Here is a 25,953-nt window from a genome sequence, read left to right on the forward strand (position 1 = left end):
GTCACAAGTGAACTTGTTCGAAACTATTTCGACGGCGCTCTGTCCTGTTTTTGTGAAATTGAATGTTTCAAACTTGACTTGAAATTCAAAAGATGAGTTTCACGTGTTTGAAGTATGTATATCAACTTTCAACAGATCTGAAAATCATATTGCGTATTATTTCAATGAATACTAATTGGTTAGATATTTTAGAATTGTATAGTTTTAATAGGATGTTTCTGTTAATTGTATATAACTCATCAACGTTTTAGTTTTTTGTTGAAATCGAAATATTACATAGAAATTAGTTTTGCACTTGCGTTCCTTGCATACATCTTGTCACATCATCAGCACGTTTGCTGTGGGAGTGGAATCTTCTGTTCTCTACCAAATCAAAAGTACCGAGTTATGAATTCGTAACAAACATGAATACTCTTGTTTTTACTAATTTGCTGATAGACAATGCAATAGGTCTCCTGGGAACATCTACAGTGTGTATATTACAGAAAGCCTTGAAGGCCATCTCGAAAGTTGATACCAATAGATCTCCTGGGAACATCTATATTACAGAAAGCCTTGAAGGCCATCTCGAAAGTTGATACCAATAGATCTCCTGGGAACATCTATATTACAGAAAGCCTTGAAGGCCATCTCGAAAGTTTATACCAATAGATCTCCTGGCCCTGACAACATCTACCAGCGGCTAATGAAATAAAAGGAATCCTCGCTAATATCTTCAGTAAGGAAGGCTTTCGGACCCATGGGAAATGTGTGTCCTTTAAAAAAGGCTCAAGAAAAGCCTGGAAAATATAGACCTATCAGCCTGACCTCAGTCCAAAGTAAGATCCTACAGTCCAAAGTAAGATCCTACAGTCCAAAGTAAGATCCTACAGCGGATAGTTAGAGACGAAATAAACATATGGATGGAAATGATGTCTTTACAAAGGAGCAGCATGGATTACGACTTGCGCGATCCTGTGCCACTCAACTTCTCGAATTCTTAGATGACTGAATCGCTACAATGGACGAAGGCTGTAATATAGATTTAATTTACTTAGATTTCCGTAAAGCATTTGTCAATGTTCGCCATAGTCATCTACTTCACACTTTACAGAATTGAACAATATAGAACAAAACTGGGTCACGGACTTCTTGACTGCCATGATTCAAAGCGTTATTATGGACAGCGTTCAGTGCCCCAGTAACAAGCGATGTGTTCTCTCATCTACGTGAACGACATACCAGAAGTGTTATCCTGCCTAGTTAAACTTTTAGCAGATAACTCAAAGCTCTACCGGAAAACTACAAACCTCGATACAAACAAGAACTACAAAATGGTATAGGCAACATGGTAAACTGGTCAGAAAATTGGCTTATGAGACTGAACCTCACCAAATCAATATGGAAATCGGCAACAAAGCTAAATTATCTACATTGTAGCTATAACACCAAACGCGGTGATACTGATATCGGGATCCCAAAGTGAAACAGACCAGGGAATAGTGGTGGAAGACAGATAAAACCTGTCTGACCAGGCAAATTCTACAGCATCGACAGCAAACAAGACAATGAGGGTAATCTTCGATTCAGGACTTTCACCTACATTTTATGTATATTTTAAAAACCTCTACAAAACTTTGGTGTTACTACATCTGGAACATACGACCACTATTTGGTCCCTAGCTCTCATGAAGGATAAAACCATATTAGAAAAATGTCCAAAGAAGGGCCACAAAAAGGATGCAATCCCTCAGGGATCTACCTGAGGCTACGGGGCCTTTCTACGCTGGAGCATCGTCGCAAACGTTCTGATTTTATTCAACGCTACAAAATAACAAATAAGATTGATCAAATAGATTCAAGCAGAATATTCAGCAAACAATCTTACACAGCTACAAGAGGAAACGTCAAGAAACTTACAAGAAACAGTTCCTAATCAATAGTAGTAGGCTCCTAATCAATAGTAGTAGGTTCCGAATCAATAGTAGTAGGTTCCTAATCAATAGTAGTAGGTTCCTAATCAATAGTAGTAGGCTCCTAATCAATAGTAGTAGGTTCCGAATCAATAGTAGTAGGTTCCTAATCAATAGTAGTAGGTTCCTAATCAATAGTAGTAGGCTCCTAATCAATAGTAGTAGGTTCCGAATCAATAGTAGTAGGCTCCTAATCAATAGTAGTAGGCTCCTAATCAATAGTAGTAGGTTCCTAATCAATAGTAGTAGGCTCCTAATCAATAGTAGTAGGCTCCTAATCAATAGTAGTAGGTTCCTAATCAATAGTAGTAGGTTCCTAATCAATAGTAGTAGGCTCCTAATCAATAGTAGTAGGCTCCTAATCAATAGTAGTAGGTTCCTAATCAATAGTAGTAGGTTCCTAATCAATAGTAGTAGGCTCCTAATCAATAGTAGTAGGTTCCTAATCAATAGTAGTAGGCTCCTAATCAATAGTAGTAGGTTCCTAATCAATAGTAGTAGGTTCCTAATCAATAGTAGTAGGCTCCTAATCAATAGTAGTAGGTTCCTAATCAATAGTAGTAGGTTCCTAATCAGTAGTAGTAGGAATATCACACAGAGTCGTTAACCTTTGGAATGATCTGCCAAACGAGGCTGTTGCTGCTAAATCTATCAACAACTTTAAAACAAAACTCATCAAACATTGGGGAGCCAAAGGAATGAGTTCCCGACAGATGATACCAACTAATGGATGTTGAAATAGTTACAGGACTTCGCATACAACAGGTAACCGCTCTATTAATAATGAACGACTTTATTTGTTGACTGGCCATCATTAACCAATACTGGGGCACTGGTTTTGTGTCTCCTTGAAAAGGTGTTGACGGCGGAGTCGTCCGCACAATGGTTTCCGTGCAATAACTTGAGTTTCCTTTGGCCAATCAAACTCAAACTTCATACAGTGCTTCCTTACCAAAAGTGCTTGCTTGGGATTGCTTTTCAGGTTCAAAGGTCAAAGGCCAAGGTCACTGTTACTATTAATAGAAAATAGGTTTCCGTACAATAATTTGAGTTCCCTTTGGCCAGTCAAACACAAACTTCATACAGTGCTTCCTTACCAAAAGTGCTTGCTTGGGATTGCTTTTCAGGTTCAAAGGTCACAGGTCCTTGCTACAATAAATAGATAATATTTTTGTTTGCTTGCGATAACTTGAGATCCCTTGGGCCAATCAAACTCATTTGCATTGCTTTTTTATAGGAAGTGCTTGCTTGGGATTGCTTTAAGTTTCGATGTTCAAAGGTCAAGGTCACTGTTGCTATTAATAGAAACTTGGTTTCCATTTGATAATTCGAGTTCCCTTGGACCAATTAAACTCAAATTTTGTATAGTACTTCCTTATAAAAATGCTTGCTTGGTATTGTTTTTCAGGTTCGAAAGTCATGGTCACTGTAAATGAATAGAAAATCTGTCAAGCTCCCTTTGGGTCAATCAACCTAAAAAATCATATAGTGCTTTCTGGTTTCTGTATGAAAAACACTTAGATTTTGCATGAAACTTGTTTTGATTTGCAAAGCAGATCAGTTTTTTTTTTCAAGTTCTACAAATATTTGTACTGATCGGAAAGTTTTACTTAAAACCGACGGATCTATATATTTCCAATTTTTGTGTCCCCTTTTCTGAAAAAGGCGCCATATAGGTATTACTGTCATTCGTGAGTTCATTCATTGTTTGGGAATCCATCCGGCAAATCATACAAATTATACTTAGAATAGATACAATGAATATCCAAGCTATTGTTGTTGTTTTTTTATTCAAATCCTAGCTTGCTGTGAAGGTGACACATGCACTTCCGTGGAATTCTTGTTATATATATATATATATATATATATGAGTGTGGTTACAAGTTGTTGGGGATCGCTCCGATACTTGGAGGCATGTCTTTACTAACCATACAATTCAATAATATAGGATGTATAACATACTTAAACACTATAAATATGTTTAATAATAAGTACTTTTAAGATTGATAAGCTGTACAAGTTCATAAGTATCATTGATATGGATACATAAATCAACTTACTAATGTCACTGTAAATTAGTCGGGAAAATATCATTTGTATGAAACCGTGGCAACCGACTTATTAGTCGGTGTGTGGTGGTGGTGGTGGTGGTGGTGTGGTTTGTGTGTGTGTGGTGGTGGTGGGGGGGGGGGGGGGGGGGGGGGGGGTGTCCCCACTAGGTTGCACCGATATTTATGAAAAACCAAGATGACTACCAACAACATTCTAAACTTTGAACGAGGCCGAATACTGCGAATTACCAGCGAAGTATACCCATCTATAGATTGAGTAAAATTCTGTTTAAACGAGGAAAGGCGCAGAACACTTTGTAAGCTATATATGTTTATTCCTGCGGTATACTAAACGTTAAAACGACCATGATTTGGCTATGCTGTCACTGTCGTCTACGTGGTAGCGATATCCGGTTTATTTAGTTGTCACGCTGTATTATTTTTATTTCGTCGTTTAAGGTCTTTATGCCAAGATGTAAATCAAGTAATGATTTCTAATAGTACCATGTAAATTGTAATGTACCGTGCTAAACATATATAAAACGTGAGATTAGTTCCCTGGCATACAGGGTGTGACATCTACATCACATTGAGTACAATAGATTGTATAGTAAGACGACAATGATATTACATCTCTGGTTAATCACGTTTTACCACGGAATGAGAGTACGTAGGTGCGACATTTTACCTGTATAGATCACAGGGTTATATAGTAGTTATATAGTAACTAATAGCGTATACTGACCGGGCCTCGAACTCTAAGGTATCCAATTTATACGTTTCAATGGCGCAGTCGTGGTCGGCCCGCGATACCCTGACATGGTCATAGTGGAAGTCGTCTATTAGATGATATGAATACCTGGATCGCAATGTATTTACATACATGGATACGAATTGTACACATATTATAAATATTCATCACAGTACAATATTCATCACAGTACAATATTCATCACAGTACAATATTCATCTTGTACAACTACGACAGGAAAAGTTATGTTGCTATATATGTTATATATCAAATAATTAGCACAATGTATCATATGCACTATGTGTTGGTGATCCGTAGGTAAAGATTTGAATTTCCTGGCGTAGTTGTACTGTGATGAATATTTATGATATGTGTACAATTCGCATCCATTTATGTAAACATATTGAGATCCAGGTATTCATATCATCTATATCATACAGCTGCATCATACAGCTGGTTTGTCTATCTCGAACTTGTCAGTGATGGTAGGGACATCATACAGCTGGTTTGTCTATCTCGAACTTGTCAGTGATGGTAGAGATATCATACAGCTGTTTTGTCTATCTCGAACTTGTCAGTGATGGTAGGGACATCATACAGTTGTTTTGTCTATCTCGAACTTGTCAGTGATGGTAGAGATATCATACAACTGTTTTGTCTATCTCGAACTTGTCAGTGATGGTAGGGACATCATACAGTTGTTTTGTCCTTCTCGAACTTGTCATTGATGGTAGGGACCTCATACAGCTGTTTTATCTATCTCGAACTTGTCAGTGATGGTAGGGACATCATACAGCTGTTTTGTCCTTCTCGAACTTGTAATTGATGGTTGGGACCTCATACAGCTGTTTTGTCCTTCTCGAACACCTCAATAATGTCAGGGACATCATATAGCTGTTTTGTTTTTCTGGAACTTGCTTGTGACGTTAGGGACATCATAACCAGTTTTGCTTTTCTCGAACTCGCCAGTGATGACAGGGACATCGTACAGTTGTTTTGACCTCGAACTCGCCAGTGATGGTAGGGACATCATACAGCTGGTTTGTCTATCTCGAACTTGTCAGTGATGGTAGAGATATCATACAGCTGTTTTGTCTATCTCGAACTTGTCAGTGATGGTAGGGACCTCATACAGTTGTTTTGTCTATCTCGAACTTGTCAGTGATGGTAGAGATATCATACAACTGTTTTGTCTATCTCGAACTTGTCAGTGATGGTAGGGACATCATACAGTTGTTTTGTCCTTCTCGAACTTGTCATTGATGGTAGGGACCTCATACAGCTGTTTTATCTATCTCGAACTTGTCAGTGATGGTAGGGACATCATACAGCTGTTTTGTCCTTCTCGAACTTGTCATTGATGGTTGGGACCTCATACAGCTGTTTTGTCCTTCTCGAACACCTCAATAATGTCAGGGACATCATATAGCTGTTTTGTTTTTCTGGAACTTGCTAGTGACGTTAGGGACATCATAACCAGTTTTGCTTTTCTCGAACTCGCCAGTGATGACAGGGACATCGTACAGTTGTTTTGACCTCGAACTCGCCAGTGATGACAGGGACATCGTACAGTTGTTTTGTCCTTCTCCAACTCAGAGATAAGTCAAACATTGTGGAAAACCTGAATAAGAGGTTAGATTATTTTTTTGTATGGTGTACGTTTATAAGGCAAAGTAGTAATTCTAACAGTGTGGACAATGAAAAATGTCAAGTTTTCCAGGCAATCCGCCCTTTTATCAAGACAAAGAGAATACAAATACAATCACATGATATATAAACAGTACTAGAAAATACAATAAGATACAGTAAGAGTAATATGTTTGGTAGTAGATGAAATAACTACCATGAACCCTTCAGCTGGCGTGGACCGAAGCCAGAGACTAGTGTGACATGTCCAGAGCTATAGATACTAACCAGATTAAAGGTCTAAAGTGAAGTAGTGTTAATTAAGGGAGACATTAAGAAGAATAAAATTTCTAGAAAGAAGAGAAAAGATAAACATCCCAAATCTAGTAACCTCTAATGATCATGTAGTGGGTGCAGCAGGTATAATTATTAAGCCCTACCGGTAACGCCAAAGAAAGTGAATCAAAATGAATCTAAAAAGTATTTGGTATTACCGACATATTTGGCAGATGAATTACTATTACTATCTATAATTGATCGGGTTCACATAAAACGGGGGCAAAAAAACCTCGTTGTTTGTGCCACTGATACCACCGGGACGACTATCTCCCCATTTATCTAGGTCTACAATACAACCATTCTAACCTGTCTGGGTGATGGTGTGGAAAATGGAGGACACCCGTCATAGATGGTTAGCCAACCGTTGAAATACATATGACACTCGATACAATAAAATACAAATATTTATGAGGCCACGTTTTTATCTATCCTCGAAGGCAATGTTACCCGAGTCGACAGGATTTCTCATAAAACGTAGCTTTAAACGTGTCTCTAGCAATTAAAGTGTGTTGTTTCTCCCTCACTAACCTCGCTAGACCGACGGGTACTGATCCACCAGTACATGCGTACCAGGGCCTTTAGTTGTTATGTTCAAATTTGACAAAATATGTGCTAAGAAGAATTGGTATTGTTCCAGAAATGTAATAAAACATTGAATGCCTTATATATAAAGAAACCTACCCCTGGTACCAAATTTCGTTAACAAAAAGCAATGCATCAAACGGTACTGTTGCGAGGTCTAAATGTGTGTATTTATATTTACGAGTACTGATGTTGGGAATTAACTGTCCCCCAAAACAGCTATTAGCAGTGTGTACAAGTACATGTCTCGAGAATAACATTCCTGTAAATTCTATCTTTGCTGTACCGTAAATATAATGTTACACTCTGGACTTGGTAGGGTGCAGCTACAGTACTAAGTATAACATATAGTTTAGTATTGGTGAAATTAACATGAACTTGTAGACCTGAGTACCTGACAATTGTATAGCCAGATGATCATATCTTTGTTAAATAGTGTAACGTGGGTCGTGCGTTGGATAAATGTTACCCCGAAAATGAGAACACAAATACGCGATTACAAAATATAAATTAATATACAACATAAACAACAACAAGCAACCATCAACTATTAATAATTAGTATATAAACCCAAACTCACACATATTCACACCAGAGACATATATACAGTCTGTATATATGTCTCTGATTATAATAGGCCCTCGGCGAATTAATTATCGACCGAGGGGATCGTTTTCACAACATAACGATATTTATTGTTGTTTAAACCCACTATATTTGTGTAACTGTTCCATGTTCTATGTCTATATGTGATCGTATGTAATTTACCTGTGTCTTGATAAAGGGACAGATTGCCTCGAAAATACGACAATTTACTTGTCTGTACTTTCGTTATTACTACTTGACAAATTATATAAAAATATTTATCTCCACGTTTTTAAAATGGGATTTCCCCCTAATTTTTTCTTGACACCGTTTTTTTTCTCAGAGAATGGCCGTTGCTGAAAGGTGGATAAATTTGATAGATAATTTGGAGTTAGCTGTATCCACCTTTGTTTATGAACTGTTCATTTATTTATTTTCTGTTCCCAGGCTAGCAAACACCCGTTTTGTAGATTGTCTGTAAAGATAATCACATCTTGTCAGACATCAGAAGTACTCGTACTTAATTAGTCGTCATGACTTCATCTTTATGATACAGGGGTGAGTTATAAAAAAAGAACTTAGACGTTTCTAGGTTATGATGTTCAGGTCCGATACACCGGCATTGCCCTTTGTACCTCAGTGTGTGCCGGTCCGGCGTGGCAGAAGGTACGTATATGTTTTAACGCCGGTCATACTTTGGAATACATGAGCGCGCGATGTTGTGATACTGTACTATATTAACAATACGTTGTGAACGCAGGTCATTTGTTTGAACTAAATATCATACATATATCTGATTGCAAAAGGAGGTTCTAGAAAAAGTTGACAATGACACTAATAATTTTTGGTGACATTTAAAATTATTGCCCAGATTTATCGATACTAATTAATATGATATATAAACTGACATACAATTATCAATTAATGTGTGTGTAGCTAGATGATATTGTAATACCATTACAAATCACACGTAATGTGTACATGTAGGTATATAGATTGTAGTTGAATATTCTGTAAGGTGTGTGAGTGTATATTATTCTGTAAGATGTAGGTGTACCAATGTATATTCTGTAAGGTGTGGGTGTATATTCTGTAAAGTGTAGGTATATATTCTGTAAAGTGTAGGTGTATATTCTGTAAGATGTAGGTGTATATTCTGTAAAGTGTGGGTGTATATTCTGTAAGATGTAGATGTATATTCTGTAAAGTGTGTGTGTATATTCTGTAAAGTGTGGGTATATATTCTGTAAGATGTAGATGTATATTCTGTAAAGTGTGGGTATATATTCTGTAAAGTGTGGGTATATATTCTGTAAAGTGTGGGTGTATATTCTGTAAGGTGTAGGTGTATATTCTGTAAAGTGCGGGTGTATATTCTGTAAAGTGTAGGTGTATATTCTGTAAAGTTTATGTGTATATTCGGTAAAGTGTAGGTATATATTCTGTAAAGTGTAGGTGTATATTCTGTAAGATGTAGGTGTATATTCTGTAAAGTGTAGGTATATATTCTGTAAAGTGTGGGTGTATATTCTGTAAAGTTTATGTGTATATTCGGTAAAGTGTGGGTGTATATTCTGTAAAGTGTGGGTGTATATTCTGTAAGATGTAGGTGTATATTCTGTAAGATGTAGGTATATATTCTGTAAAGTGTGGGTATATATTCTGTAAAGTGTAGGTGTATATTCTGTAAGATGTAGGTATATATTCTGTAAAGTGTGGGTATATATTCTGTAAAGTGTGGGTATATATTCTGTAAAGTGTGGGTGTATATTCTGTAAAGTGTGGGTGTATATTCTGTAAAGTGTAGGTATATATTCTGTAAGATGTAGGTGTATATTCTGTAAGATGTAGGTGTATATTCTGTAAAGTGTAGGTATATATTCTGTAAGATGTAGGTGTATATTCTGTAAGATGTAGGTGTATATTCTGTAAAGTGTGGTTGTATATTCTGTAAAGTGTGGGTATATATTCTGTAAAGTGTGGGTGTATATTCTGTAAAGTGTGGGTGTATATTCTGTAAAGTGTAGGTATATATTCTGTAAGATGTAGGTGTATATTCTGTAAGATGTAGGTGTATATTCTGTAAAGTGTAGGTATATATTCTGTAAAGTGTAGGTATATATTCTGTAAAGTGTGGTATATATTCTGTAAAGTGTGGGTGTATATTCTGTAAAGTGTAGGTATATATTCTGTAAAGTGTGGGTGTATATTCTGTAAGATGTAGGTGTATATTCTGTAAAGTGTAGGTATATATTCTGTAAAGTGTAGGTATATATTCTGTAAGATGTAGGTATATATTCTGTAAAGTGTAGGTGTATATTCTGTAAAGTGTAGGTGTATATTCTGTAAAGTGTAGGTGTATATTCTGTAAAGTGTAGGTGTATATTCTGTAAAGTGTAGGTGTATATTCTGTAAATTGTGGTATATATTCTGTAAGGTGTGGGTATATATTCTGTAAAGTGTAGGTGTATATTCTGTAAAGTGTGGTATATATTCTGTAAAGTGTAGGTATATATTCTGTAAGATGTAGGTGTATATTCTGTAAAGTGTAGGTGTATATTCTGTAAAGTGTGGGTGTATATTCTGTAAAGTGTGGGTGTATATTCTGTAAAGTGTAGGTATATATTCTGTAAAGTGTGGTATATATTCTGTAAGGTGTAGGTGTATATTCTGTAAAGTGTAGGTGTATATTCTGTAAAGTGTGGGTGTATATTCTGTAAAGTGTGGTATATATTCTGTAAGTTGTTGGTGTATATTCTGTAAAGTGTAGGTGTATATTCTGTAAAGTGTAGGGGTATATTCTGTAAAGTGTAGGTGTATATTCTGTAAAGTGTAGGTGTATATTCTGTAAAGTGTAGGTGTATATTCTGTAAAGTGTGGGTGTATATTCTGTAAAGTGTGGGTGTATATTCTGTAAGATTTAGGTATATATTCTGTAAAGTGTAAGATATATATTTTGTAAAGTTTATGTGTATATTCGGTAAAGTGTGGGTGTATATTCTGTAAAGTGTGGGTGTATATTCTGTAAAGTATGGGTGTATATTCTGTAAAGTGTGGGTATATATTCTGTAAAGTGTGGGTGTATATTCTGTAAGATTTAGGTATATATTCTGTAAAGTGTAAGATATATATTCTGTAAAGTTTATGTGTATATTCGGTAAAGTGTGGGTGTATATTCTGTAAAGTGTGGGTGTATATTCTGTAAAGTGTGGGGGTATATTCTGTAAAGTATGGGTGTATATTCTGTAAAGTGTGGGTGTATATTCTGTAAAGTGTGGGTGTATATTCTGTAAGATTTAGATATATATTCTGTAAAGTTTATGTGTATATTCGGTAAAGTGTGGGTGTATATTCTGTAAGATTTAGATATATATTCTGTAAAGTTTATGTGTATATTCGGTAAAGTGTGGGTGTATATTCTGTAAATTGTAGGTGTATATTCTATAAGATGTAGGCATACAATCTGTAAATTGTACACCATATTCCGTAAGATGTAGGTATATATTCCGTAAGATGTAGGTATATATTCTGTAAAGTGTGGGTATATATTCTGTAAGGTTATAAGTGCATATTCTGTTAAAAGTGTAGGTATATACATTCTGCAAGGTGTATGTGTATATTCTGTGAGGTTTAAGTGTAAATTAAGTGTCGTTGTATATATGTTATGTGTTATATCTGTTGAAATGATATGGCTAGTCCTCGTTAGTATGTAAAGTTTAACGAGGTCTGTAAATAAAATATTATGTTTTGATAGAAAGGATAGATAATATCAAATGATCTTGTAGAGCATTCCACCAGGACCAATTGTATATGTTCAGTCGGCTTTGTAGACCATTCCACCATGACCAATTGTATATGTTCAGTTGGCTTTGTAGAGCATTCCACCAGGACAAATTGTATATGTTCAGTTGGCTTTGTAGACCATTCCATCAGGACCAATTGTATATGTTCAGTTGGCTTTGTAGACCATTCTACCTAGACCAATAGTATATGTTCAGTCGGCTTTGTAGAGCATTCCAACAGGACCAATTGTATATGTTCAGTTGGCTTTGTAGAGCATTCCACCAGGACCAATTGTATATGTTCAGTCGGCTTTGTAGAGCATTCCATCAGGACCAATTGTATATGTTCAGTTGGCTTTGTAGACCATTCTACCTAGACCAATAGTATATGTTCAGTCGGCTTTGTAGAGCATTCCAACAGGACCAATTGTATATGTTCAGTTGGCTTTGTAGAGCATTCCACCAGGACCAATTGTATATGTTCAGTTGGCTTTGTAGAGCATTCCACCAGGACCAATTGTATATGTTCAGTCGGCTTTGTAGAGCATTCCAACAGGACCAATTGTATATGTTCAGTTGGCTTTGTAGAGCATTGCACCAGGACCAATTGTATATGTTCAGTCGGCTTTGTAGAGCATTCCATCAGGACCAATTGTATATGTTTAGTTGGCTTTGTAGACCATTCTACCTAGACCAATAGCATATGTTCAGTCGGCTTTGTAGAGCATTCCAACAGGACCAATTGTATATGTTCAGTTGGCTTTGTAGAGCATTCCACCAGGACCAATTGTATATGCTCAGTTGGCTTTGTAGAGCATTCCATCAGGTCCAATTGTATATGTTCAGTCGGCTTTGTAGAGCATTCCACCAGGACCAATTGTATATGTTCAGTTGGCTTTGTAGAGCATTCCACCAGGACCAATTGTATATGTTCAGTTGGCTTTGTAGACCATTCTACCTAGACCAATAGTATATGTTCAGTCGGCTTTGTAGAGCATTCCAACAGGACCAATTGTATATGTTCAGTTGGCTTTGTAGAGCATTCCACCAGGACCAATTGTATATGCTCAGTTGGCTTTGTAGAGCATTCCATCAGGTCCAATTGTATATGTTCAGTCGGCTTTGTAGAGCATTCCACCAGGACCAATTGTATATGTTCAGTCGGCTTTGTAGAGCATTCCACCAGGACCAATTGTATATGTTCAGTCGGCTTTGTAGAGCATTCCACCAGGACAAATTGTATATGTTCAGTCGGCTTTGTAGAGCATTTCACCAGGACCAATTGTATATGTTCAGTCGGCTTTTTAGGGCATTCCACCAGGACCAATTGTATATGTTCAGTCGGCTTTTTAGGGCATTCCACCAGGACCAATTGTATATGTTCAGTCGGCTTTTTAGGGCATTCCACCAGGACCAATTGTATATGTTCAGTCGAATTTAACAAAGAGACATATGCATCTTTATAATACTAACTGAACAGAAGCTATGAATTGAAACTACATTGTGCATTATTGTCATTCTATTTTCCAGTAAGCAATCATGGAAAAATCTAACAAGTCGGTCCGTTCCAGGAAGGAACAATCGGATAACACAACTGCATCAATGACAGACAAAGGCACCAACAACCAACCATCTTCAAGTGAATTGTTTAAAACAGATAAAGGACAAGTGACAAATGATAAATACGCCAAGTCACCGACTGATACTATTTGGTATAAATTCCTCAACGAAGTCATCTTACCTTTACTGGTTATTATTTCAACGCCGAACTTCGGTATTTGGTTGTGGTACGCAACGGAGAAGCATGACGGGAGCATGGCGGAAATGTACCATGCCATGGGAGGAAAGTCATTTCTGGGCGGAACCCTGGAAATGTGGTGGTCAAGCCGACCAAAGGATAGTCTCGTCCCATGTGTGGTGCTGGGGTATATGGCATTTGCGCTTGTGTTGATGGTACTACTCCCAGGAAAGCGTTTTGAAGGACCTGTAACCGCGAACGGTAATATCCCTGTGTATGAAGACAACGGCTTCCTGTGTTATGTTGTCACAATGGCGACGTTTGTTGTGTTGACTGTAATATTAAAGGCGTACGGACTGACACCTACTGTCATCTACGATCGATTCGACGAAGTCATCTTCTTCCTGAACGCGTTCAGTCTGGTGTTCTGTCTATTTCTGTACTTGAAGGGTGTGTATTGGCCATCATCAAGCGACGGTGGCATTTCGGGTAACCCTATCTTCGATTACTACTGGGGAACGGAGCTCTATCCACGTGTCTTTGGTGTCGACATCAAAGTCTTCACAAACTGTCGATTTGCATTGACTGTGTGGCCTATTCTGGTTGTCCTCTATAACCTTAAGAGTTATGAGCTTCATGGATTCGTAAATAACATATTCATATCATCCGTTCTTCAGTTAGTATACACCACAAAGTTCTTTTGGTGGGAGGCAGGCTACATGTATACCCTCGATATCATTTTGGACCGTGCTGGATTTTACATATGTTGGGGTTGTTTGGTTTTAGTGCCCTCTTTTTACGCATCGGTGAGCATGTACTTGGTGAAGCATCCAGTCCACCTTGAACCAATCATCGCCTTCCTTATATTAAGCTGTGGGTTAGCCAGTATATGTATCAATTACTGGGCTGACCTACAGAAACAGAGGGCAAGGGAAACACAAGGAAACTGCCTCATATGGGGACGTAAACCAAAGATAATAAAGGCCAGATATACACTGCATACTGGTGAAGAAAAGGAAAGTTTGCTTCTTGTGTCAGGCTGGTGGAGAGTCGCACGACATTTTAACTACTTCGCTGAATTGTTACTGGCGTTTTGTTGGACAGTTCCGTGCATGACCTTGAACTTTGCGCCATATGCGTACTTTGTATTTCTCACAATACTCCTTGTTCACCGCAGTTTCCGGGATGAGCAGAAATGCAGTCGTAAGTACGGGCATTACTGGAGAGAGTACTGTCATGAGGTTCCCTTTAGGATAGTGCCATATTTATTATAACTGATACAACTACTATAGAACTAGCCATACCATTCTACGATGATGGGTCCATGTCATTGCTGTATCATATACATGTATTACGTTTATCGTATGAAACGTAGTCTTAAATATACCAGCCGAAAAAAGAAATGAAAGTTTGTTTTCGTTATTTATAACTTCACATGATTCTTTGATGATGTGTGCATGGTGTGGGTTTCTCGATTATTTCATCATTTCTGAATATATTTGGATGATTTTTGTTGTCCTATCACAGACGGTGGTTGCGTGAATACCATTAAAACATGCATGGGTACCCTTCACCAAATCAGTAGCGTGTGTGCCTATCCCTCGCATGAGTCGCTGCTCTTACTCTCCGTAACATTGACTCCATCAAGGTGTTAATTGCCCTTTGATGGATATTATTCCACTCTTGATTAAGGGCTTGCGTGAATTGAGGGACGATCTTTGGGACATTCGCGCGCTTCCTAACCCTCCTGTCTAGCTCGTCGGACAAATTCTTGATTTGGGACATACCTTGTCTGTATGGTGGACAATCAAGAACTGGAACGTTGTTTTGAGCCAGAAAGTCACGACAAACCCTTGCAACAGGTGGCCACGTGTTGTCCTGCTGCAACGCAAGGTTACGTTGATGGATAAGGACGTGTTGTCTAATGACCTGATCCCGACATCTTACTGCTGTAAGATTACCTTGGATGACCAGCGATAGGTGTTTTCACGCCTTGAGATATCCTTACCCATTCCATAACAGACCCTTTCCCGAATATGTTGCTTTACGTTACGCAAGCGTCAGAATGTCGCTCACCACGACGTCGATAGACACGTTGCCATCCATCTGACCTGTAAAGTGTAAAACGCGACTTGTCTGTGAACAACACGGGTTTCCAATGGGCCAAACGAAACCGAATATGTGCATGTACAAGCAGCCACTGGATTTGATGCTGGCGTCGCCTCTGTGTAAGCGGCGGACAAGCACAGGGACATTGTGGCCTTTTAAAAATACAACCGATTCCTAACCGTTCTTGTACAACCTGGTCGACTAAGAGTGCCTACAACTGTACGTGCTGTCGCCGTCGCCGTCTGTTACGGAGGTGAGAGAGATGTATGCCTTTATCTAATGTAGCGACTTAATGCGTGGTTATCCGCTCCTGGGACGATCGCCTAATCTCCCTGTGGCTCTGAGACTAAACGGGATAGTTGTCTCATGTACGCCATACCGCCGGGCTACAAGACGATGGGAATGCCCCTACATTATCAGAGCATTAGCTCTTTCCCAATCGACTTCACTCAATCGCGGCATCTCGCTGTACATCCGCTTCGAAAAGAAATGTTGCGTAACTAATTTGTACTGTTCCAACGTTCGATTTGTAATTATTCACAAGCACATATTGTGCAAGAGTACCCCGGATACACACTTTCTTGAAAAATTTGCTGTGTCGAGCGGGATTGTTAACTGAACAACATTTTCATAGTGCACGGATAGCTCGGTGTGAAATTTAATTGAATGTATACCACGTGTCGAATAGTTATATTAGAAACACCGAACTTGCGTTTCTTTTTTCCGCTGGTTATTTATTGTATACGTTAGGAGCTATAGACAGGCTGGACAGTGACAATTTGGTGACATAAAGAAAAAAGTAAAATATGTATTTGTTATACAATGTGTTTTTCGACTTTTCTATAAATAATATGAATTAATATGCTTCTCAACAACTTCTTGGTCTTGAAGACCTTAGTCGAAATGCCCAAACATGATATGCTCTCCTTTACCAAACAATATTCGCACAAAGTCAGTAGTATATAGGGTAACAAGGTCTAGAGTTACAGATACAGGACACAATTATGTGTATACAATATACAATGTACAATGGGATACATCATAGCCTACAGACAATGACCACACAGGACTATTGAAATAAACGTCACTGCTTCTTATTGTTAGCATAGGGGTCTAGATCGTATATAGGGTAGCCAGTGTTAATACATTTTGTAGTTTGTGAATATATGTGGAATGATTACTGTAGAGACATAGCTATGGACACCTTAGCCGACTTGGTTCTAAATGGACGTAACTAGGGGACACCATTCACCCTCCGTTCAATGCCAGTATGAAAAAGTTATAAAATTGGTAGAATGAGATCATGGCATCTTAAAATATAGAAATCTGGCCTCTAATTTCAGACTTTATTTTATTTCTACATTTTCATTGCATGCAATTCTAAACGTTGTGTTGAGTTTTGGATTTTGAGAGTTTTTTATCATGCTGTGTGTAGTTGCTTTAGATGTTGACAGTCTTTCAGCATGTTATTGTATGTAAATGCTGTAAATTGTTCACATTTGGTTAAGTTCGAATGACTCCATTATGATATTGATGGTGCCATGATTTACATAATGGACATTATAGCTGTTGGGCAAGATTCATAGTAAAATACAAATAGATGATAATAGATTATATTTAATCGTGACATGGTCCAGATATTGTGTTGTGATAATATACAACGTGTTGTTCTCAGACATTTGATGAATTTCACATGTAAATCAACATAACATTTAAGATGGGCAGTATGATACATGGATAAAAGGGCAATAACTCTTTCTAATTTATGTTCCAAATTGGCAGATCTATCCATATCTAACAGAGTTTCAATAAAACACCAGATTTAAAGAAACTCAAAAACTGAATAAGAAATACAGAGAAAAAAACACACTGAAAAAGTTAATTAATATACAAAGATTGTCTAATCAATCGTTCAATTAGATGATGGAGCCTTCGTGAAAAAATGACGAAAGACTATCGTAAATAATACTAAATTATGAGGTCCTGGAAAACGAGCATATAAACATATTTAAGATAGTTGTATGTTTAAAAATCATCTTATTTCCAGATATTAAGAATTTTTCAAAACACTTCAATGAAAAGATTCAATGTATCAAGGTGGGGCCAATCATACAGTATGAGCCAATCACATAACACTAAGATGTCCGCCTTTCTGCCTTCCGTCCATTCTGTTATGCCATCACTTAAGCATTGAACTGCTTTCAGTTGGAAGTTATGGGCTGATGAATGCCAACTGGACAAAGGCAAATTTAATGAAGCGCGCATTATGCAGTTTGTATGCAAAGCTCTGTCATTTATATCGAACAGAGATGCCATATCAAGACAGTTTAATGCTTAAATATTAGTTGTTACACACGTGGGGTTATGGCACGATTCGCCATAATTGGTATTAGCCTCCTCCACCAGAGAAGGCCCATTGCCTTTACCTAACATAACACGACAAAGTTCCCGTTTGGATGTCACGACTGTGGATACTGTGGTAAACACAAATTATAGAAGGAATCTGTCATGAAGGTATCCAGGGGGCGCCAGGAGACCATGCCTCGGTCGTACAGGTCGGACAGCGACTTTATCTGGCCGTGGTGATGGGGGTCCTGGAACAGATGGTCATGGGTATTAACGTAGTGCCGAGATTATCACGTGGGTCTCACAATATGATATATATGGGATTCTCACAACACGTGTATCACTTTTACAGAAATTTTAATACGTGTGTCACTATTACAACACGGTGTATCACTGTATAGCTCAAAAGTGCATCTATACACAGAAATTTAAACACCATTTATTTGTTTGGGTTTTCTTTCATCTCAATATTTTGATCATCAAACGGATTTGTTTTTTATTTTAGATTGTTTATCGGACAAAGCGTGTATCTTAATTGTTACCTACCAGGATAAGAAGTGATGGCGAATCACAGCACACACCCAGGATACCTTTAGACGCATTGTCACCGTCTCCACCTGTTGGTATTCACGAGTATGGACAAATAACTAAATCTAAATCTCGTTATTGGTGAAATATAGATATACATGTATGTATCCACTTTACAGATAAAACAAGAGGCCCATGGGGCCTTTATCGCTCACCTGGTTGGATTTGACCAAATGTCAAAATAATGTTCATGTTCAATTCGTTTTATTTGTCAATCTCATTAAATGCTATAGATGGTTAAAGTGTGGGGATACCAACTGCTTTGAAGAAATAACGAAGTCCAAACTCTCTACTGATCTGAAGGACCTCAAGGATGGTTTTTACAACATTCATTCATAACTTTATGACTAGTACCGATTTAAAGGAATTACCTTTATTTCTCCTATGGGGCCCCACCCCTTTGGCCCATTGGGGGTCAAAATCATCATTAATGCAAAATCTGTTTCGCTTCCCCTAAGGATGTTTATCTGGCCAAATTGGGTTCAAATCCATTCATAACTTAATAACTAGTAGCGATTTAAAGGAATAACCTCTATTTCCCCTATTGGGCTCCGCCCCTTTGGCCCCTCGGGGATCAGAGTCACCACTTATGCAAAATCTGATCCCCTTCCCCCAAGGATGTTTCTGACCAAATTGGGTTCAAATCCATTGATTACTTTACGACTAGTAGCGATTTAAAGGAATTATCTCTATTTCCCCTATTGGGCCCCGCCCCTTGGGGGTCAGAGTCACCATTTATGCAAAATCTGATCCCCTTCCCATTTCCCCAAGGATGTTTCTGACTAAATAAATTTCAAATTCATTCATAACTTTATTACTAGTAGCAATTTAAAGGAATTGTCTCAATTTCCCATATTGGGTCCCGCCCCTTGGGCCCCTTGGGGGTCAGAGTTACCATTTATGCAAAATCTGATCCCCTTCCCATTTCCCCAAGGATGTTTCTGACTAAATTAATTTCAAATGCATTCATAACTTTATTACTAGTAGCAATTTAAAGTCCTGAATTACCTCTTTTTCCCCTATTGGACCCCGCCCCTTTTGCCCCCCGAGGGTCAGAGTCACCATTTATGTAAAATATATTCCCCTTCGCCCAAGGATGTTTCTGACCACATTGGGTTCAAATCCATTCATTACTTTACGACTAGTAGCGATTTAAAGGAATGATCTCTATTTCCCCTATTGGGCCCCGCCCCTTGGGGGTCAGAGTCACCATTTATGCAAAATCTGATCCCCTTCCACCAAGGATGTTTCTGACCAAATTTGGTCAATATCCAATAAGAACTTTTTGACTAGTAGTGATTTGAAGCAAATGTATACGGACGGACGACGGAAGGACGACGGACGTCGCGCCATGGCATAAGTTCACCGGACATTCGGTCCAGGTGAGCTAAAAAAAAAAACACAATATATTTAAAATAAGATATGGCAATATAAAATCATAGTTATAGATACCGACCAGATTCTACATTTATCACTCATCTTAATACCCACAGCCAGCGGTCTCTTCAACCAGTTATTGGTAAAATTAAAGTCTGACTAAAATTTTACTAAAGACCAGACGAAGGGGGAGCAAATATCAGGATGATGTTGATGACATATATATGTAATAACAATGCCATTAGCATATCATGAACTTGTTAAGGTCAAACCTGTCCTCTGATAATCTACAGCTGATACTAGGCTCCCTCCATTAAACAGTACCTTGAACTGATACGGAACAACTAAAAAGATCAACCTTTATGTTTTAAGCAAATTGTATTTGACTTGTTACAGAGGACATCTGGCATGTCCAGGGACTACCCTGAAGGTGTCATGCTTTTGCATGTGTCTATCTACGAAATGGTTACGTTGTTTTAAAGAAAACATGGTACTTCGTGGGAGTTTTATGGTTCTTTTAAATGTTTATGGAAACATCCATTATATCATACACATTGAGTTTATCCTCAGGACAAAAGATGAAACAGTAAATGAATAATATCACACTAATCTCACCCCTACTATAGAGTATTAATACCAGCCCAATAACATTAACAGAAAACAGAGCTCCAATGTAACCCTGTCTTATACTTTATATTGTAGGTACTATAGGGTATTAACACCAGCCCAATAACATTAACAGAAAACAGAGCTCCAATGTTACCCTGCCTTATACTTTATATTGTAGGTACTATAGGGTATTAACACCAGCCCAATAACATTAACAGAAAACAGAGCTCCAATGTAACCCTGTCTTATACTTTATATTGTAGGTACTATAGGGTATCAACGTACAAAGTGGAGTCGTCCAATATCACATTAACGGGACTTCCGTTCTATAACAGACTAGTACGATAGTAACACGACTTGTTTTCTAATGAATATAAGATTTTGATCTGATTTATTATAATCTGAAAACACTAATAGACTTTCTATATGAGAGATCAACAGGTAAGTCAGTTTGTCCTTACCCATCATCACTGGAGCTCCAATAACATCGAAATGCTTCTTCAGCGTCTCCATGTGTTCACATAGCAAAGAACCGGAAGTGACGTGTATTATCTTACACTGGTACCTGGAAATAAATGTTCCTTGTCAAATCAAGCCTGGGAAACAATTAATGTGTTCTAAATATAGATAAATAGAATCCGTATTCGTTCATTCCATTTGGAATTCCATGGGCCGTAGATGTTTCAATAGTTTCGACGTTTCATTGACCAATGCTGTAACTGCTCAATATCTGTCGCATTTACCTCCATAAAATAATCCATACATATCGAAACTTCGAAGCTGCCTATCCAGTCTCTAGACTCCACAAAACTGGCCGGTTTGTCGCCCATTGTCACGAGGGCTTCCTGTATGTTCTTTAGAGATGGTACGGACATTTCCTCGCCAGTGTGTCCCCGTTTGTTGATGACCCAAGCGCACATCGTCTGTAGCGTTCTGTAGCCGCATCCCCAGCCCTGACAGAAGCATTCAATAATGTTATTAAAATAATGGAGTCATGTTAAAATTATATAATCTTGTTATATCTGTTATAATCAAGAAGTTTACCTTTACCACCGAAATATACTTTCACACCTATAAGCTTCACATATAATAAGCGTTAATATTGATATTCCCCTACTTTTTCATTTCAAAGATAGTAACATGATATTATGCACATGCTTTCCAATATCACGATTTCAAGATAGAAATCGGTTGCTGATGAAAAAAAAATCATACAACACGGGGTTTCTAAATTGTCAGTTGATGATGATTGCAGAAAGTATTTTGGCCATTATCATGATATTATGGGTAAATATTCATTTGTTTTTACGATTTGTAAATTGACACAAATTGTGTTAACATTACTGGTCGTTCCGTTATCACTAGCATTATATGGCGTGTGTCGCCGACGATTCGGAAGACGCTCATCCTTCCGGAATATATGTACGTTATCTTCCTGTACTGTTCAGGTGGTCCGTCTGTGATGAATGTTATAAAACTACCAAGCAAAAAATCGCGGGGACTATCGTATGTAGATATCAACATAAATGCGATATTTGTGAAGTACTTTTACATGTTGCTCGTAATAATTCATTTCTACGCAAGTAACTATATAACTTACATGTACGACACAGTATTAGTGTACACAAGGAAAGAGTATCACAATACAACAGTGGAATAGTCGAACATTTTGATCACGTGAAATTCGGATGGTGGTCGTCTAAATAACGTAAGTTTGTGTTGAAAACTTTCGGATATAAAACAAGGTGAAAATCCGAAAAAAAACGATATTTGATTTTTTCATTCGACTGCTTCAAAACAACAGACAGTGTTAAACACTATGGAAGAGTTTGCACAATCACTCAAAACAAATACGTAACGTCAACGCCTGACATAATGACCTAGAAATGTTTGTTTTTGAACTAGGCCTATCTGTAAATGTGTTTTTTGTAACCGAACTGACGATCGGCTAGATCATGTGAATGATTAGCGGTCAACGAGTACATAATTGCTGATATGATCTGGGATCTGCACATCAGACACTGCACTCGAGCCAGGGTATACATACTCTTTAAATACAGTTCAGTTCACTGGCGTTAAATGATACATGCATGTATTAATGTAACAATAATAAATCTAACACCAATACTTAAACCAAATATCTTTAATGGAAGATAATGCAGCAGTTTTATTTGACCTACACTGTACGTACGTATTGAAAGCCCAAATAACAACGACAAGCCCGCTAATCGTTGCCAATGATTCGTCTTAATAATAGCTTAGTATGAGAGGAAAAGATTCTTACAAAGCAGTGTGTTAGCAGTCAGTTAGATGTACTACACATGGAGTTTGTTCAAGTAAGTTATGTTTACGGAATCCTACTTCTATACGCTATAAGCTGTATTTCTGGCTAGGCGATTAAGTGCCGTAGATCATGAGTTCGAGACCGGTCATAGAACTTTAAAAAAAAACCCGTTTGAATGGTTTGGTTTGGTTTGGTTTATTTTGTTTAACGTCCTATTAACAGCTAAGGTCATTTAAGGACGGCCTCCCATGCGTGCGACATGAACGCGTGTGGCGAGTGCGTATGCATGTTTTGGGAGGCTGCGGTATGTTCGTGTTAAGTCTCCTTGTGATAGGCCGGAACTTTTGCCGATTTATAGTGCTACCTCACTGAAGCATACTGCCGAAGACATCCAGCAGCACACCCCACCCGGTCACATTATACTGACAACGGGCGAACCAGTCGTCCCACTCCAAATATGCTGAGCGCTAAGCAGGAGTAGCAACTACCATTTAAAAAGGCTTTGGTATGTCTCGGCTAGGGGACAGAACCCAAAACCTTCCTCACAGAGGCGAACGCTCAACTAGAGGCCAAAAGTGAGGCATTGTCAAGGGAGACATTAGGAAGAAGAAAGTTGTAAAGCAAGAAGAGAAAAGATAAGATCCCAAGTTTAGTCGCCTCTTATGATCATGCAATGGGGGCAGCAGGTACAATTATTACGCCCTACCTGCAGGGTAACCGTTTGAATGGCGCAGTCATGATCGGCCCGATACCCGGAGAAGATCTATTACACAATATGGATACTTGAATAGCAATGTATATATACATACATGGATGCGAATTGTACACATATCACATATCTTCAACACAGTACAACTACGACAGGGAACATATTTACCTTCGAATCAACAACACATAGTGCATATATATTATATACATAGCATAGTTACACCAATGAGGAAGGAAGACAATTCTATGACATCTGTATGACTAGTAACACGAAACCTGTTTTAGAAATATCTAAATATACATGCTGCCCGTTTTCTATGTTCATAATCCGTATCGTGACCCTACATGTAGTTGAAATACAGTATAACAATGCATATGGTCTACCATCTTCGCTAGCCAAGGCTTCTGATTACGTTACACTCCACGAACCCTTGGCAGATATAGGCGTCAGTTCTGGCCCTCTAGCGGTGATTCGAAATTACCACCCTTCATGCATGAAATTTTTGACTAATCAAAACAAGCGTTACCGATTTACTTCATCGGTGATGTTTACAAACACACATCGAGGTTTGGTGTCATTTCGATGAGATATGTGATCAATGACTTATATGAATTGATCAAACACTGCGAATGTTCCCCCAAAGATTGCGATTTTTGTATTTAGGTAAAATGCCATGACATAGTCGGCAATGTAGCTCTGTACTGGGTGCCGCATTTTTTGTTTACTGCGAAACCAAGCCAGAATGTAAAACGCGATTTGATTGGGTGCCCTGAAATTCCAGGGCGCGACGGTTTGAACACGACTATATCCGCCAAGGGTTCGTGGAGTGTAACGTAATCAGAAGCCTTGGCTAGCGAAGATGATGGTCTACTGAAAAGGAAGTTAGCCAGCACAGAATTTAGATTGCTAATTGAAACTATATTTCCTTTTTATAGTGCTTATTTTAGAAGGCCAAACTATGAACGAAACTGAATCCATTGCCTAGCTTTCATTTTTGAAAGAAAGATGTGCATTGTGGACGCACATCCGTTAAAATGTCTAATGTCTGGTGCAGGGTCAGATGAAACTCGGCTACTGTACGCTTATACGTGTAAATATTCAGCGACGACACGTCACGGAAGAGAGTGTGTGGGATCACCAGGGGACAGACGGGGGTTTGTGGGTCACAGACCCCACACACCAGGGGACAGACGAGGGTTTGTGGGTCACAGACCCCACACACCAGGTGACAGACGGGGGTTTGTGGGTCACAGACCCCACACACCAAGGGACAGACGAGGGTTTGCGGGTCACAGACCCCACACACCAGGGGACAGACGGGGGTTTGTGGGTCACAGACCCCACACACCAGGGGACAGACGAGGGTTTGCGGGTCACAGACCCCACACACCAGGGGACAGACGAGGGTTTGCGGGTCACAGACCCCACACACCAGGTGACAGACGGTGGTTTGCGGGTCACAGACCCCACACACTAGGGGACAGACGGGGGTTTGCGGGTCACAGACCCCACACACCAGGGGACAGACGAGGGTTTGTGGGTCACAGACCCCATACACCAGGGGATAGACGGGGGTTTTGTGGGTCACAGACTATGTTGACACGATATTTCATTATTACATTATGTTAGGAGGACCTGCAGTAAGTTCTTCGCACATGCAGAGCAAATTAATTGTCAACGAACGACTGTACTTTACACTTTACAGTACAATAATCAGCTGATAATAGGTGGTCTTGATTCAGTCAGATTAGCAGTGTTTTAGAGGCAGATCATACGAGTTCTTACCCTATCGTCTATTCCGTCACATCCATAATGGTAGTAAGTCACATCTCCTTTCACCTGTCGGACCTCTGACCCAGGAGGGGACAGATCATGGTGTACATTTGTCCACAACCCCACATTCATCTGGCACCTGTACACGTGGTTCTGTTTACAGTGAAGATCTATGACAAGGGAGGTAACACTGCTAGCTTCACACTTAGTATCTCGGAATATATTTGTGTCATTCCAGACGTCACCAGGATGAACAGTGTCTGCATATTATTCCAAAAAATGCAATAAAAAAGAAACATATTAAAATTCTACCATTCAGTCAACTTTATTAATAAAATTCTACCAATCAGTCAACTTTATTAATAAAATTCTACCATTCAGTCAACTTTATTAATAAAATTCTACCATTCAGTCAACTTTATTAATAAAATTCTACCATTCAGTCAATTTTATTGACAAAATTCTATCAATCAGTCAACTTTATTAACAAAATTCTACCAATCAGTAAAATTTATTGATAAAATTCTACCAATCAGTAAAATTTATTGATAAAATGCTACCAATCAGTCAACTTTATTAACAAAATTCTACCAATCAGTCAACTTTATTAATATAATTCCACCAATCAGTCAACATCATTAACAAAATTCCACCAATCAGTCAACATTATTAACAAAATTCCACCAATCAGTAAAATTTATTGATAAAATTCTACCAATCAGTAAAATTTATTGATAAAATGCTACCAATCA

At 38.3% G+C, this 25,953-nt stretch overlaps 2 protein-coding genes across 2 annotated transcripts; one reads left to right on the top strand and one right to left on the bottom strand.

Moving 5' to 3' along the window:
• The first annotated feature begins 13,429 nt into the window (after positions 1 to 13,429).
• On the top strand, positions 13,430 to 16,601 carry LOC117328004 (7-dehydrocholesterol reductase-like). Its single transcript, XM_033885308.1, has one exon. The coding sequence runs from the start codon at positions 13,484 to 13,486 to the stop codon at positions 14,678 to 14,680; it is 1,197 nt and encodes a 398-aa protein (XP_033741199.1). The 5' UTR covers positions 13,430 to 13,483; the 3' UTR covers positions 14,681 to 16,601.
• A 513-nt stretch (positions 16,602 to 17,114) lies between these two features.
• LOC117328005 (ufm1-specific protease 1-like) lies at positions 17,115 to 25,359 on the bottom strand. The gene is made up of 5 exons (XM_033885309.1): positions 25,214 to 25,359; positions 21,173 to 21,388; positions 20,897 to 20,993; positions 18,408 to 18,478; positions 17,115 to 18,109 (listed from the first exon to the last, which is right to left on the bottom strand). The coding sequence occupies exons 1-5, from the start codon at positions 25,331 to 25,333 to the stop codon at positions 17,975 to 17,977; spliced, it is 639 nt and encodes a 212-aa protein (XP_033741200.1). The 5' UTR covers positions 25,334 to 25,359; the 3' UTR covers positions 17,115 to 17,974.
• Between the last annotated feature and the right edge of the window lie 594 nt (positions 25,360 to 25,953).

This window comes from Pecten maximus, chromosome 5, assembly GCF_902652985.1.
Source record: "Pecten maximus chromosome 5, xPecMax1.1, whole genome shotgun sequence".
In the NCBI taxonomy this organism is placed as follows: Eukaryota; Metazoa; Mollusca; class Bivalvia; order Pectinida; family Pectinidae; genus Pecten; species Pecten maximus.

Excerpts from the sequence above, each read along its gene's own strand:
- LOC117328005 (XM_033885309.1), bottom strand. The coding sequence starts at position 25,333 with ATGAATGTGGGGTTGTGGACAAATGTACACCATGATCTGTCCCCTCCT. Across the intron at positions 21,389-25,213 it reads GTGACGGAATAGACGATAGG|GGCTGGGGATGCGGCTACAG; the intron begins GTAAGAACTCGT and ends TGCTTCTGTCAG. Across the intron at positions 18,479-20,896 it reads TGGAGCTCCAGTGATGATGG|GTGGAGACGGTGACAATGCG; the intron begins GTAAGGACAAAC and ends GAATACCAACAG.
- LOC117328004 (XM_033885308.1), top strand. The coding sequence starts at position 13,484 with ATGGCGGAAATGTACCATGCCATGGGAGGAAAGTCATTTCTGGGCGGA.